The 15,655-nt window shown below is 36.1% G+C and overlaps 1 protein-coding gene across 8 annotated transcripts in view; it reads left to right on the forward strand.

Moving 5' to 3' along the window:
* The window catches only part of LOC123549419 (AP-1 complex subunit gamma-1-like), a 51,982-nt gene extending 41,288 nt beyond the window's left edge, over positions 1-10,694 (forward strand). For all 8 annotated transcript variants that reach the window (XM_053545389.1, XM_053545391.1, XM_053545387.1 and 5 more), the window contains exons 21-22: positions 6,038-6,136; positions 6,490-10,694. In XM_053545389.1, coding sequence (XP_053401364.1) covers positions 6,038-6,136; positions 6,490-6,591 — 201 coding nt within the window. In that variant the 3' untranslated portion in view covers positions 6,592-10,694. The remainder of the gene's footprint in view (positions 1-6,037; positions 6,137-6,489) is intronic.
* The last annotated feature ends 4,961 nt before the right edge of the window (positions 10,695-15,655 follow it).

The raw sequence follows: 15,655 nt of genomic DNA on the forward strand, positions 1-15,655 counted from the left end.
TGTTCATCTTGATGATATCTAGGTCAAGTTTTAAATTGGGTCATGTGCGGTCAAAAACTAGGTCATTAGGTCTAAAAATAGAAAAACCTTGTGACCTCTCTAGAGGCCATACTTGTGAATGGATCTTCATAAAAATTAGTCAGAATGTTCAGCTTGATGATATCTAGGTCAAGTTCGAAACAGGATCACGTGCGGTCAAAAACTAGGTCAGTAGGTCTAAAAATAGAAAAACCTCATGAACTCTCTAGAGGCCATATATTTCATGAGATCTTCATGAAAATTGGTCAGAATGTTCACCTTGATGATATCTAGGTCAAGTTCGAAAGTGGGTCACGTGCCTTCAAAAACAAGGTCAGTAGGTTAAATAATAGAAAAACCTTGTGACCTCTCTAGAGGCCATATTTTTCATGGGATCTGTATGAATGTTGGTCTGAATGTTCATCTTGATGATATCTAGGTTATGTTCGAAAGTGGGTCACGTGCTCTCAAAAACTAGGTCAGTAGGTCAAATAATAGAAAAACCTTGTCACCTCTATAGAAGCCATATTTTTCAGAGGATCTGTATGAAAGTTGGTCTGAATGTTCATCTTGATGATATCTAGATCAAGTTCGAAACAGGGTCATGTGCGGTCAAAAACTAGGTCAGTAGGTCTAAAAATAGAAAAACCTTGTGACCTCTCTAGAGGCCATTCTTGTGAATGGATCTCCATAAAAATTGGTCAGAATGTTCATCTTGATGATATCTAGGTTAAGTTCGAAAGTGGGTCACGTGTCTTATAAAAGTAGGTCAGTAGGTCAAATAATGAAAAAACGTGACCTCTCTAGAGGCCATATTTTTCATGGGATCTGTATGAAAGTTGGTCTGAATGTTTATCTTGATGATATATAGGTCAAGTTTGAAACTGGGTCAACTGTGATCAAAAACTAGGTCAGTAGGTCTTAAAATATTAAAACCTTGTGACCTCTCTAGAGGCCATACCCTTGAATGGATCTTCATGAAAATTGGTTAGAATGTTCACCTTGATGATATCTAGGTCAAGTTTGAAACTGGGTCACGTGCCTAAAAAACTAGGTCAGTAGGTCAGATAATAAAAAAACCTTGTGACCTCTCTAGAGGCCATACTGTTCATGGGATCTGTATGAAAGTTTGTCTGAATGTTCATCTTGATATCTAGGGCAGGTTTGAAACTGGGTCAGCTGCGGTCAAAAACTAGGTCAGTAGGTCTAAAATTAGAAAAATCTTTTTACCTCTCTAGAGGCCATATTTTTCAATGGATCTTCATGAAAATTGATCTGAATGTTCACCTTGATGATATCTAGGTCAGTTTCAAGACTGGGTCACGTACCTTCGAAAACTAGGTCAGTAGTTCAAATAATAGAAAAACCTTGTGACCTCTCTAGAGACCATATTTTTCAATAGATCTTCATGAAAATTGGTCAGAATTTTTATCTTGATAATATCTAGGTCAAGTTCAAAACTGGGTCACATGAGCTCAAAAACTAGGTCACTATGTCAAATAATAGAAAAAACGACGTCATACTCAAAACTGGGTAATGTGGGAACAGGTGAGCGATTCAGGACCATCATGGTCCTCTTGTTTAGTTACTTCCCTTTTACGTTACTATAAATAGCTTATTAGCTCACCTTGTCACATAGTGACAAGGTGAGCTTTTGTGATCACGCAGCGTCCGTCGTCCGTGCGTGTGTGCGTCCATGCGTAAACTTTTCCTTGTGACATCTCTAGAGGTCACATTTTTTGTGGGATCTTTATGAAAGTTGGTCAGAATGTTCATCTTGATGATATCTAGGTCAAGTTCGAAACTGGGTCACATGTCATCAAAAACTAGGTCAGTAGGTCTAAAAATAGAAAAACCTTGTGACCTCTCTAGAGGCCAAAAATTTCACAAGATCTTCATGAAAATTGGTCAGAATGTTCACCTTGATGATATCTAGGTCATGTTCGAAACTGGGTCACGTGCTATCTAAAACTAGGTCAGTAGTTCTAAAAATAGAAAAACCTTGTGACCTCTCTAGAGGCCATATATTTCACAAGATCTTCATGAAAATTGGTCAGAACGTTCACCTTGATGATATCTAGATCAAGTTTGAAACTGGGTCACATGCCATCAGAAACTAGGTCAGTAGGTCAGATAATAGAAAAAGCTTGTGACCTCTCAAAAGGCCATATTTTTCATGGGATCTGTATGAAAGTTTGTCTGATTGTTCATCTTGATGATATTAAGGTCAAGTTCGAAACTGGGTCACGTGCCGTCAAAAACTAGGTCAGTAGGTCTAAAAATAGAAAAACCTTGTGACCTCTCTAGAGGCCATACATTTCATGAGTTCTTCATGAAAATTGGTCAGAATGTTCACCTTGATGATATCTAGGTCAAGTTCGAAACAGGGTCACGTGCCTTCAAAAACTAGGTCAGTAGGTCAAATAATAGAAAAACCTTGTGACCTCTCTAGAGGCTATATTTTTCACGGGCTCTTCATGAAAGTTGGTCTGAATGTTCATCTTGATGATATATAGGTCAAGTTAGAAAATGGGTCACGTGCCTTCAAAAACTAGGTCAGTAGGTCAAATAATAGAAAAACCTTGTGACCTCTCTAAAGGCCATATTTTTTATGGGATCTGTATGAAAGTTGGTCTGAATGTTCATCTTGATGATATCTAGGTCAAGTTCGAAACAGGGTCATGTGCGGTCAAAAACTAGGTCAGTAGGTCTAAAAATAGAAAAACCTTGTGACCTCTCTAGAGGCCATATATTTCACAAGATCTTCATGAAAATTGGTCAGAACGTTCACCTTGATGATATCTAGATCAAGTTCGAAACTGGGTCACATGCCATCAGAAACTAGGTCAGTAGGTCAGATAATAGAAAAACCTTGTGACCTCTCTAAAGGCCATATTTTTCATGGGATCTGTATGAAAGTTTGTCTGATTGTTCATCTTGATGATATTAAGGTCAAGTTCGAAACTGGGTCACGTGCCATCAAAAACTAGGTCAGTAGGTCTAAAAATAGAAAAACCTTGTGACCTCTCTAGAGGCCATACATTTCATGAGTTCTTCATGAAAATTGGTCAGAATGTTCACCTTGATGATATCTAGGTCAAGTTCGAAACAGGGTCATGTGCCTTCAAAAACTAGGTCAGTAGGTCAAATAATAGAAAAACCTTGTGACCTCTCTAGAGGCTATATTTTTCACGGGCTCTTCATGAAAGTTGGTCTGAATGTTCATCTTGATGATATATAGGTCATGTTAGAAAATGGGTCACGTGCCTTCAAAAACAAGGTCAGTAGGTCAAATAATAGAAAAACCTTGTGACCTCTCTAAGGCCATATTTTTTATGGGATATGTATGAAAGTTGGTCTGAATGTTCATCTTGATGATATCTAGGTCAAGTTCGAAACAGGGTCATGTGCGGTCAAAAACTAGGTCAGTAGGTCTAAAAATAGAAAAACCTTGTGACATCTCTAGAGGCCATATTTATGAATGGATCTTCATGAAAATTGGTCAGAATTTCATCTTGATGATATCTAGGTCAAGTGTGAAAGTGGGTCACGTGCCTTCAAAAAGTAGGTCAGTAGGTCAAATAATGAAAAAACGTTGTGACCTCTCTAGAGGCCATATTTTTCATGGGATCTGTATGAAAGTTGGTCTGAATGTTTATCAACTGGGTCATGTGGGAAGAGGTGAGTGATTCAGGACCATCATGGTCCTCTTGTTTGCTAGTTCAGTCTGTCCTGGAAATAGTGTCTAATAAAGTCCTTATTCATGCACATATATAAAAATGCCATTATTGGAGTTAGGATCCATTGTTAGTTTATAGTTAGTAAGGTGTACCAGTGTTCAGATGACACATCTTGTTATTTTATTATGCCCCCCTTCGAAGAAGGAGGAGTATATTGTTTTGCAGATGTCGGTCGGTAGGTCGGTCGGTAGGAATGTAGACCAATCCGTTTCCGGATGATAACTCAAGAACGCTTGGGCCTAGGATCATGAAAGTTGATAGGGAGGTTGGTCATCACCAGCAGATTACCCCTATTGATTTTGAGGTCAGTATGTCAAAGGTCAAGGTCACAGTGACCCTGAATAGTAAAACGGTTTCCAGATGATAACTCAAAAACACTTGGGCCTAGGATCATGAAAGTTGATAGGGAGGTTGGTAATGACCAGCAGATGACCCTTATTGAAATTGAGGTCAGTATGTTAAAGGTCAAGGTCAAAGTGACCCTGAACAGTAAAACGGTTTCCGGATGGTAACTCAAGAACGCTTAGGCATAGGGTCAGGAAATTTGATAGGGAGGTTGGTCATGACCAGCAGATGACCCCTATTGATTTTGAGTCAATATGTCAAAGGTCAAGGTCACAGTGACCAGGAACTGTAAAATGGTTTCCAGGCAATAACTCTAGAATGCTTGGGCCTAGTGTCAGGAAAATTGATAGTTAGGTTGGCCATGACCAGCAGATGACCCCTATTGATTTTGAGGTCATTAGGTCAAAGGTCAAGGTCACATTGGCCAGGAACAGTTAAAACGGTTTCTGATCTTCTTGTCCAAAACCATAGGGCCTAGGGCTTTGATATTTGGTATGTAGCAAAATCTAGTGGTCCTTTACCAAGATTGTTCAGATTATTTCCCTGGGGTCAGATATGGCCCCACCCCTGGGGTCACATGGTTTATATATATAGTCTTATATAGGAAAAAACTTTGAAAAAGCTCTTGTCCAAATCACAGGGCCTAGGGCTTTGATATTTTGTATATGACATCATCTAGTGGTCCTCTACTAAGATTATTCAAATTATTCCCCTAGGGTCAAATATGGCTCCGCCCTGGGGGTCACATGGTTTACATAGACTTATATAGGGAAAAACTTTGAAAGTCTTCTTGTCCAAACCACAAAGACTATGGCTTTGATATTTTGGAATGTAGCATCATTTAGTGGTTCTCTGCCAAGTTTGTTCAAATTATCCCTCTAGGGTCAGATATGGCCCCATCCCAGGGGTCATAAGGTTCATATAGACTTATATAGGGGAAAAACTTAGAACCTTCATGTCCATAACTTACATCATTCAAATTTGGACCACATGTATAGTTTTGAGTGGCAAGATGAACCTTGACATGAGTTGACCTTGATCTTGACCTAGTGACCTACTTTCACATTTCTGTAGCTACAGCCTTCAAATTTGGACCACTTGCATAGGTTTGTGCACCGAAAAAAAAACTTTGACCTTGTTATTGACCTAGTGACCTACTTTCACATTTTTGAAGGTACAGGCTTCAAATTTGGACCACATGCATAGTTTTTTGTTCGAAAATAAAATTTGACCTTGATTTTGACCTAGTGACCTACTTTCACATTTCTCAAGCTACAGCCTTCAAATTTGGACCACAAGCATAGTTTTGTGTACTGAAATGAACTTTGATCTTGAGATTGACCTAGTGACCTACTTTCACATTTTTAAGGTACAGGCTTCAAATTTGGACCACTTGCATAGTTTTGTGTTCCGAAATAAAATTTGACCTTGATTTTGACCTAGTGACCTACTTTAACATTTCTCAAGCTACAGCCTTCAAAATTGAACCACATGCATAGTTTTGTGTACCGAAATGAACTTTGCTCTTGAGATTGACATAGTGACCTACTTTCACATTTCTGAAGCTACAGGCTTCAAATTTGGACCGCATGCCACAGCTTTCAAATTTGGACCACATACACATTGTTTTGTACCGAATTGAAATTTGACATTGACTTTGACCTTGAGCTAGTCTTGAAATTTGAAACATTCAAAAATGGCTCAGTGGATGGTGCCAAGATCACTCTGTAATCTCGTTAGGTTAATAGGTTAAAGGTCAAGGTCAGATTAAACCAGAATGGTAGAACTTTTGTTTACAGTGAGCATATAATTTCTGTTCCATGTGCAATTACTGAATGCATCAAGGGCATTTCGTGTTCGACGAGCTCTTGTTACAATAGTAATAAAAAAGATATATGATTGTGGAATTAAAAATATTTTGTTTTACATTTCAGTCATTCCAGCTTCAGTTACAGTCTCCGTCTGGTAATATTTTACCCCCTCTCAATAGCGGAACTGTAACACAAGTCATCAAAATAAATAATCCACAGAAGGTATTCACTGCTAATTCTTTAACATTAAGTTTTAATATCTAGGTGCAAATGCTGCATTGTGTAAGGTATCAGTAAAAAAAAATAGTGAAAATTCCATTTTAGGATTGCACTTTTGTGACAAGTTTTAGCTTATATGACTGAGTTGGTTTAAAAAGTCGATAAATTATTTCAGGTTAAGGTTGATCATGTGAAATTCTTTTTTTAAAAAAAGTAGTTCTTTAAAAAAAAATTGTAACATTTGTACAAGTCTAATTTGCTTTCATTTTACCTCTGTTATGGGTGTTGCTTACGTGTTTTCAATTTTAGAGGATAATTTTTCTTTTGACAACTAAACCAGTTGATTTATTTTTCAGCAATCTATAAGGATGCGTCTAAAACTATCTTACACACAGAATGGTAACTCAGTGACTGAAATGGGTGAAGTGAACAATTTCCCTTCAGAACTTTGGCAATAGCGGTGATCATATTTTAAGTTATATAAGAAAATAAAATGTGTTATTCTTGAATTTAATGGAATTTATGAATACTTGTTGTGAAGCTGTGTGCAGCTTTTATCCAGCTCATGACTTGTGCAAAGGAGAACAACTGACTACACATGGACTTGTTGCTTGTTGAAGATTCTGATGGACTGGTTTGCCTGTTTTCAGCATCTCCACTTTCCTGTACAGGAGACAACAGACTGGTTTTCCTGTTAATATTTTTGATGGACTGGTACACCTGTTTTCAACTTGGAAGAGAGTCCTGACCAGGGCATAATGAACTGCTTTTATGGCTCTTGATGGACTGATATGCCCAGTTTCCTGTGTAGGATTTCCTGTTCAGGTGAAAGTTAACTGTTTAGCCAGTTAAACTGGTAAGAGACTGGTGTACTACGGATGACTTGTCATGTAGTTACTGTGATAAAAAGCGAACTTGAAGGCGACTTACTTACTGTTCTTGTAACAGTACTTGTTTTTCCAAAGACTTGAGAAAGGGTGACATGTTATGGTAGTTTTGATGAAAGATTTTAACTGTTTATGTGCTTTAAATGGGAAATAGAATACTGAAATGCTTGATATGCTATTCTAGTGAATATAGTGTATAAAACAGCTTGTTTTCTTTAAAATATCCTGATTGAAAAACTATTGTTAACAGTGTTTTTGTACATCCTTCTCATAAGACATTGCTTCAGTGACCGGACTCAAATACATCATGTATGTACATTACCAGAATACTTCATTATGTTTTGCTTGTCATTAATTCATTATGACACTAGTATTATGTATGTTTCTTTGGATTATGTAAAACTGTAAAGACCTTGGATCATATGTCATCAAGAAGTTCTTGTTCCTTCAAAAGATTAAATATTTTAGAGCTGCCATTGTTTTGGAGTGGGAAGGGGAACAAATGACCTTATACTTTTTTACAATAGCAAGTAGGAAGTTTTTGCTGTTTTTGCAGTTCCTACTTCTCAATGGTTCTGAACTGCTGAAGATTGGGTAATGTAGATTATATAGATTATGTTGAATAAGAGATGTTAAGAGTCAAAATATTTTATAAGGTAAAAACAAAATATGTTCATTGCAGAATATTGGATTATACATTGTATTATGATGGTTGAAAAACTAGTTTCCAAATGCTAGACAAAGTAGAAGTTGTAATACTAGAGACAAATACTATGGTGATAGGCTTATTTTGTAATAACAATCTAAAAATGTTTATAACTTTCTGTCGCTATATCAATGGTATTATGTATAATTCACTTAATGTTGAATTGGTTCGCTCATTGTCTAACATTTGTATTGTTTATGTCAATAAATAAATAGTGTAAGCATAATGTGGGCAATGTGACATTCATGCTGTTTTGCTGATCTGTCATGCTCAAATTGGTTTATGTAAGAACAAGTTAGTCATGAAAAATTTGTGTTAAATATGGATTAAATTGCTTAATTAATAACTATGATTTAATGGTTATGATCTGAAGGGCATAGACAGTTTTCTAATTTAACAAACTGCATATGAAGGAGGAAAAACCTTTTAAGTGTTTTTGTGACCAAAAGATAAACTAGTTTTGAATCTGAAGTCTTTGATTGGCGTTGTAGAGTTGTTAAAACAAGTAGCAAGTGTCAAAAGCATTTCTTATATACCCAGTAATATTTGATTACATATTTTTTTAGTGAAATGTTGAATGTAACAAAAGAATTTCATAAAGAAAAGTATCCCACTAATACATAACTACAAAAGGATGAAATTGCCTGGAAGCAATGGAAAAGACAAGTGAAAAAAAAAAGTTTTCAATATAGATTCAAATATCTTGGTCTTGCACTGAAACAGATATCCTTGGTACATTATTACCCAGTATTTACTTGACTTGTAACTTACTCAGCTGCTATGAAGCTTTCAGAGAAATTCTCTTTGCCTAAAGTTAAGAGTTAGTATAGGATTGTGTAATAAGGTGAACATTTAAATAGTCATTGCTGTAAGAAGGTTTGTTGTCACAAAAATAGATTTAGATTAATGTTTTAAAGTGGCAAAATTTGTTTTCAATATCAGCTGTAAAATATTAACTGAAACTTCAAACAATGTGTAACCAGTAATATTTCTGTATGCTGCCATATTGTTCCATGCCCACATTTTTACTATTCTGTTAAAATTGTTGTTAATCTGCTAAAATATTTGTGCTATTGATTCTGACAAGTGTGCCTGTATAAAAAAAAAATGAGCCACACCATGAGAAAACCAACATAGTGGCTTTGCGACCAGCATGGATCCAGACCAGCCTGCGCATCCACGCAGTCTGGTCAGGATCCATGCTGTTCGCTTTCAAAGCCTATTGCCATTAGAGAAACTGTTAGCAAACAGCATGGATCCTGACCAGACTGCGCGGATGTGCAGGCTGGTCTAGATCCATGCTGGTCGCAAAGCCGCTATGTTGGTTTTCTCATGGTGCGGCTCAAATATTATTCCCTATCATTAACTCTCACATTGAAAATGTGGTAAGAGTCAGTGTGTGTTTGTGAACTGTTTTGTTCAAGATTTTTTTTTGTTTTATTTCAGACAAAGCCATTCCATTATGTTAAGATAATTTGTTTGAAGTAGTTTTGTTAAAAGATGCAGTGAATGAAATTTACCATTGTTAGATGTCAAAAGAAAATATGTGAAAGTGCACATAAATCGAAGAGCTGATAGACTTCTTTTGCTTTCATCCTTGAAAATTTGATGGTTGAGCTTGGTATTCAAATATATAAGTTCACACAATGTGAACGGATAGGCAAACAGAAAAGTTACTAGATGTAATCTTCAAGATTTAGTGTAATATTTTAAAACGTTACATGTAAAAAAACATAGAGTTAAACTAAGTAAAAACGTATAGAAAAAATGTTATTGCACCAGTGGGATTGTATACATGAATTTGAAACTATGATAATGCAGTTATACATTATCAACATGAGAAGTAAACAATCCTGTTCAGGTTACTTTTCAAGCTGATGATGTTTGAATTCAAAAGATAAAGACATTTCCTTATTTTAGTCTAAGATGCATCTCCTGATATTTATTCATGTTTACAATATACTTCAGGCCCATATGTAGGTGCCCTCTTTTTCTTCTCGGTTGAACATTTCCTACACAGAGTTAAATTTTTTAGTTCATTCCTCATAAAACAACCATTAAGTCAGATTTGCAATTCAGGCTTTATTAAGAGATTGTGACTGGTAATGAAATTGCATCTCACTTTAGATTTTTTATTCTTACATCCCTATACATCTCCTACTGGCCAGATTTAAGGTTTCTTTCAGTTGAATTAGCTTTGACTGATTTGATAATATTTGGATGAATTACCATTGTGTCATATGGAAAAAGTGGGTAGGGGGTGCGCATTTCCAGAGGTAATGGGTTCTAGCTTGACACGGAGGTTAATACTGGACAGTGGTAATGTTTTTTTCAGAGACAGTCACAAGATGGTTAAGCTTCTCATTTGACCTATTAAAAGTAAATTAGCTGAAACTAACATAATAAATGACAAATACTCAATAAATGTGCAGCGAAATATTATTTTTTGATGTTTATTAAAGTTCTAATACCTCTTTATTTAGAATACAAGTTTTTTTAACTTCACTTTATACTTTGTAGGTTATGGTGAGAAACAGTTAAATTTTTACAAGTATTTACATAGAGCTCAAACAAGTGAGTTTAATAAGCATACAATAAAAGATCTAGAAAGTCTTTCCAGAAACTTTAGATATTGAATATTATTAAAACATTATTGCTTTAATTGCTTTTACATAGAGACAGTGAAACACTCGTACAACCTGCTACCAGGGTTACAATTTTCAGCTTTTGTATGTCCTGAAATTTTAGTTCTGTTCTTCAGACAGTAACATTTAATGATAATTTCATCAGCATCATAGTGCATATATTGTTGTTACTTTTACTAAAGATTGCATGTAATTGTAAAAGATTGTATGTGAGGCTATATATTTGTTTTAATGCAATTATGTTCATATATAATTACACCTGTTGTGTCCATTGTACTATTTATAAAACACAACAGGAAAAATAAATTATTTACAAAAACAGAGATGACTAGAGGTGTTTTTTTTCACGAAAAACGTATGTCTCCCACCATTTACCATGCAAAAATCATAAAATGCCGCAAATTAAGAGCCATTGCTCCAGGGAAAATCACTGAACCATAACATTCCAATGATATACAGAACTGTGTTTGGCAATATAATACACACAATACAAATTTTATTTACTGTAGGTATGGCATAACGAATCAACATTAGCTATGACTAGCTAATGACAGACTCAGCAGTGATAACTCCTGTGAGGTTTGGCGGAATTCCAACCAGTGGTATAAGAGAAAAAAGTACAGATCAAAGAATTTGACAAATCAAGTGTCATGACTCCACTGAAATCATTTAATCATAACATGACGATAACATGCACAACTATGCTTCACCCTAATCACTTGTGAGGTTTGGTAAATTCAGCCTAATTGTATACAGCAAGTAGTGTAAACACTGTAAAATATGACAAATCAAGGGCCGTAACTCTGCTGAAAATCACTGAAGCGGAACATGCCGATGATATGCATAATAAAACTGCACTGATCACCTAAGGTTTGGTGGAAATCGTCCTACTATATAAGAAGTAGCTAAAACATCATAAAAGTTGATGAGTCAAGGGCCATAACTCTGTTGAAAAACACTGAACCTGGACATGTTGACGATATGCACAACTGGGCTTGGCAAACTTTTGTGAAGTTTGGTGTAATATCTCCCTGAACAAGGTAAAAAAACCCCAACAAATCAAGGGCCATATCTCCACCGAAATCACCGAACCAGAAACTGTCGTCAATATCCACAATGAGGCTTTGCACTGCTCATTCCTGTGAGGTTTGGTGCAAATCCATCCAATAACATACGATATGCACAACTAGGCTTGGTAATGATCATGAGTTTGGTGTAAATCCGCCAAGTGGTGTCGGAGGAATTGCGTGGACATACTGACGGACAGCACTAAATATGTCTCCCCGCACTACATGCGGGAGACAGAACTAGTGTTTTATTACAGCTGTCAGTGTGGCTGTGTTATCACTATACAAAAAGATCTGTGGTGGTCTTGTATAAATTTTCCACAGAATTGAATAAAATTAAGCATCAGTTATATTTTTAAGCCAAAGAAATTGCTAACCACTAGAACTTTTTGTATGTAAACAATGTTACTAGATGTAGGCATATGAAGTCATTTCATCTTCAGCGGAGATAGGCAACAAACTTTATTTTAATAACAAAGAGATGATACAGATATAAATGGTCATTTGTTATCTGGTCAGAATGTGTTATATTGTGTTTTTCCCTTGTGTGTCCGTATGAGTATTGAACTTATAGCCTTTTGTATTTGTTAACTGCCGAATACTAAAGACAGGGATAGATGTTTTATATCATTATTTTCTGGGTGTACATAAAACAACCAAATGATTTCCTAAGATGTTTTTACAATGTTTTCACTTTAGACAAGCGACCATGACTGTTGTGTTTGTGTTTGCAGCTGCAGATTGTTAACCCTTTCCCTGCTAAATTTCTATAATGAACTTGTCCATCTTTCAATTTGGACAGTACCATTACCTATTAAAAGGGGTGCATACCAAAAAGGTTCTTACTGAATTGCGAACAGTGCAGGTCATGATCAGGCTGCACGGATGCGCAGGCTGATCATGATCTACACTGGTCGCAAAGGCAGAATAAATCTCAAACGCTTGAATTCATCAAAAGGAACCTCAAAACATGTCCATCAGTCGTCAAAGAAAGAGCTTATCATACCCTCGTACGACCGAAACTGGAATATTCATCTCCTATATGGAATCCCCAACAACAAACCGAAATAAAACAAATTGAACAAGTACAACGTAACCCAGCAATTAATCCCCTGAAACCAGATAGCGTCTCTTCAGTCATCACAAACCTTCATTGGTCATCATTACAACAACGTTGCCAGCGCTTTGACGTCATCCTTCTATACAGTGTAGTCCACGCACTTATTGCAGTGCCTGCTTCATATTTACCTACTAAAGCAATTATTCGCACCACTAGACAAAGTAATGATCACAAGTTCTTGCAACCTCACTGTCGTGTGAATGTATAATTATCAACATTCATTTTTCCCACGCACCATACCACTTTGGAATGCTCTACCTACCGCTGTTGTATCTGCGCCGAGCCTGGACGCGTTCAAGTCTTCCGTCCAGTCACTCCCCGGATTCTCTGCTAAGATGAAGAATAGACTGTACAGTGTATATATGTTTTGCATAAGTCATTTGAACAACGCACACGTTGAAGATGCGTTTCTCACTGCCATGTGCAGTTTTTTAACCCATCATCTCCAGTCGATGTCCACAGAGGCGTTGGAGAGTACTTCATTGAAGTTGAAGTTGAAATCGTGTCCAGCATAAGGTTATAATAATGGCAGAAACTAGTACATAGAAATGAGGCTTCCACGGCAGAGCTGTGAAGGTAAATTGAATCCCTTGCCCTTATCTCTGGGTTTGAATTGTGAGATGTAGAACTTGTTATATGTGAAGAAACCATCAAGCTGGATTATTTAATGTTAATGATTCTAACCAGGTGCCTGTCGGTGCTGGAAGAGCACCTCGAGTATTTTTCCACCATTGAAAGCTCAAAAGTCACATTGTGACAAATTGTGTTGTGTTAACCCCTCCGACTACAATCATCCAAAAAAAAAATTCTAAAAAATGTGCACAAAACTTCGATCTTCACCCAACCTCCAAATATTATGGGACGGCATAAATATAAGTTATTCCCGGCTAGTGAATCCCTAACGAAACGGGGAAGCAGTTCAGTTCAAGTCTGCTTAGAGAACTTTCTGTTTAGGAGTCTTCCGCGTTTCTACGGAAGAGCATTAGTGTTAACTCGAAATTTCGACTTACTGTCCCGAAATTTCGACTTACGAACTAGAAATTTCGACCTACTAACTCGAAATTTTGGGTTAGTATCTTGAAATTTCAAGTAACTAGTTATCATGAGTTACAGAGTTGAGACAATATCAGACATACAATGTAGTAGGAAGTTCGATGGAGAACCGGGAGCGTTTGTGGGAGTACTGCTAAGCAACTGCAGGAACTAACAATATATTATAATCCTTTTTTAGCTCATCTGATTTTTTGAAAAAAAAAAAGATGAGTTATTGTTATCACTTGATCGGCGTCGGCATCAGCGTTGCCTGGTTAAGTTTTGTATTTAGGTCAACTTTTCTCCTAAACTATCAAAGGTACTAGTATTTCTTTCAAACTTGCAGCACTTGTTCACCATCATTAGCTGACTTTGTACAGCAAGAAACATAACTCCATTCTGCTTTTTGCAAGAACTATGGCCCCTTTTGGACTTAGAAAATATCAGATTTCTTGGTTAAGTTTTATGTTTAGGTCAACTTTTCTCCTAAACTATTCAAGCTATTGCTTTGAAACTTGCAACACTTGTTCATCATCAAAAGCTGACTCTGTACAGCAAGAAACATAACTCCATCCTGTTTTTGCAAGAATAATGGCCCCTTTTGGAATTAGAAACTCAGATTTCTTGGTTAAGTTTTGTGTTTAGGTCAGCTTTTCTCCTAAACTATGAACGCTATTGCTTTGAAACTTACAACATTTGTTCAGCATCAAAAGCTGACTCTGTACAGGGAGAAACGTAACTCCATCCTGCTTTTTGCAAGAATTATGGCCCCTTTTGTACTTAGAAAATATCAGAAATTCTTGGTTAAGTGTTGCGTTTAAGTCAATTTTTCTCCTTTGCGGTGCAAAGCTATTGCTTTAAAACTTGAGCATTTAGTCGCCATTAAAAGCTGACACTGCACAGCAAGTACCGTAACTCTGCATTGCTTTTTGCAAGAATTATGGCCCCTTTTGGAAATCCCGGAAATCATTTACATAGCTATAAGTTTCTAATTTGTTGTTTAAATCTAAATATTCTGGTATACTATCTTTTCTGAACATCTATGCTTGGGGTAAGTAGAAAAAAAGTATGAAAATAACGCTATACATGTATTTATAATATCAATGTCTATCAAAATTAACCGTTTTTGGCCGTCACAATCGTCACATTTTTTTAATGAAAAAGCGGAAATCAAGTACTTGGCTATAAGTTTCTTACATTTCGTTTAAATCTAATGATTTTAACATCATACCATTTTCAAGTGGCCAAGCTTGAAACAGAAAGAACATCTTGAGTCATTTTTTCCATGTTTGACGTTTAAACGGCGTCAAACTTTAGCATTTTAGCCGGCGAAATCGCCGCATTAAGAAAAGACGGAAATCGGATACTTGGTGAAAAGTTTTCTATATTTCATGTTCACTAACTATCTCTATGCCTAGGTATTAAGAAAAACACACACACACATATCAATATAAATCTAATAGCATAATAATCAACATAAAATAAATATTAATCCATTGACACATTATTCTCAACAGTAAATCGACGTGCAGAGACATACAATAAATCATTTCTGCTACCGAATTATGGAATATACTTATTATTACTGTTCGCGATTCAAATTCATTAAATATATTCAAATCAAAAATGAAAGAGATGTTTAAAGCGCCACAAGTACCTAAGCATGTTTAGTTCGGAAACAGACTTTTTAATGTTAATCTTAGTGATTTGTTAGACGTTTGAAATAATCAAAAAGTATTTAGATCTACAGCTGTTAAAAATTTATACAAAATACGAAACGTTTGGACCACAACACTTGACTTTATTTACTATGTGTATATACGCTCCGATGCCACTACTTTGCAAATGTATATGTGGACAGAAACCAATCCATTGATCGTAGGGTGGGGAAACTTCCTGGCTGGATCCTAAAGCCTTATCAATAGTTATATAATATGTATTTGTTAAAGTTACTGGACAAATTACTATGTATCTAACGCAACATTTTGTGTCTTTTTTCTCTCTCTTCTTTTGCTTTATATGTATGCATGTTACAAATAGCTTAAAATAATGCCATTAAATTGAT

Source organism: Mercenaria mercenaria, chromosome 6 (assembly GCF_021730395.1).
Source record: "Mercenaria mercenaria strain notata chromosome 6, MADL_Memer_1, whole genome shotgun sequence".
Lineage (NCBI taxonomy): Eukaryota > Metazoa > Mollusca > Bivalvia > Venerida > Veneridae > Mercenaria > Mercenaria mercenaria.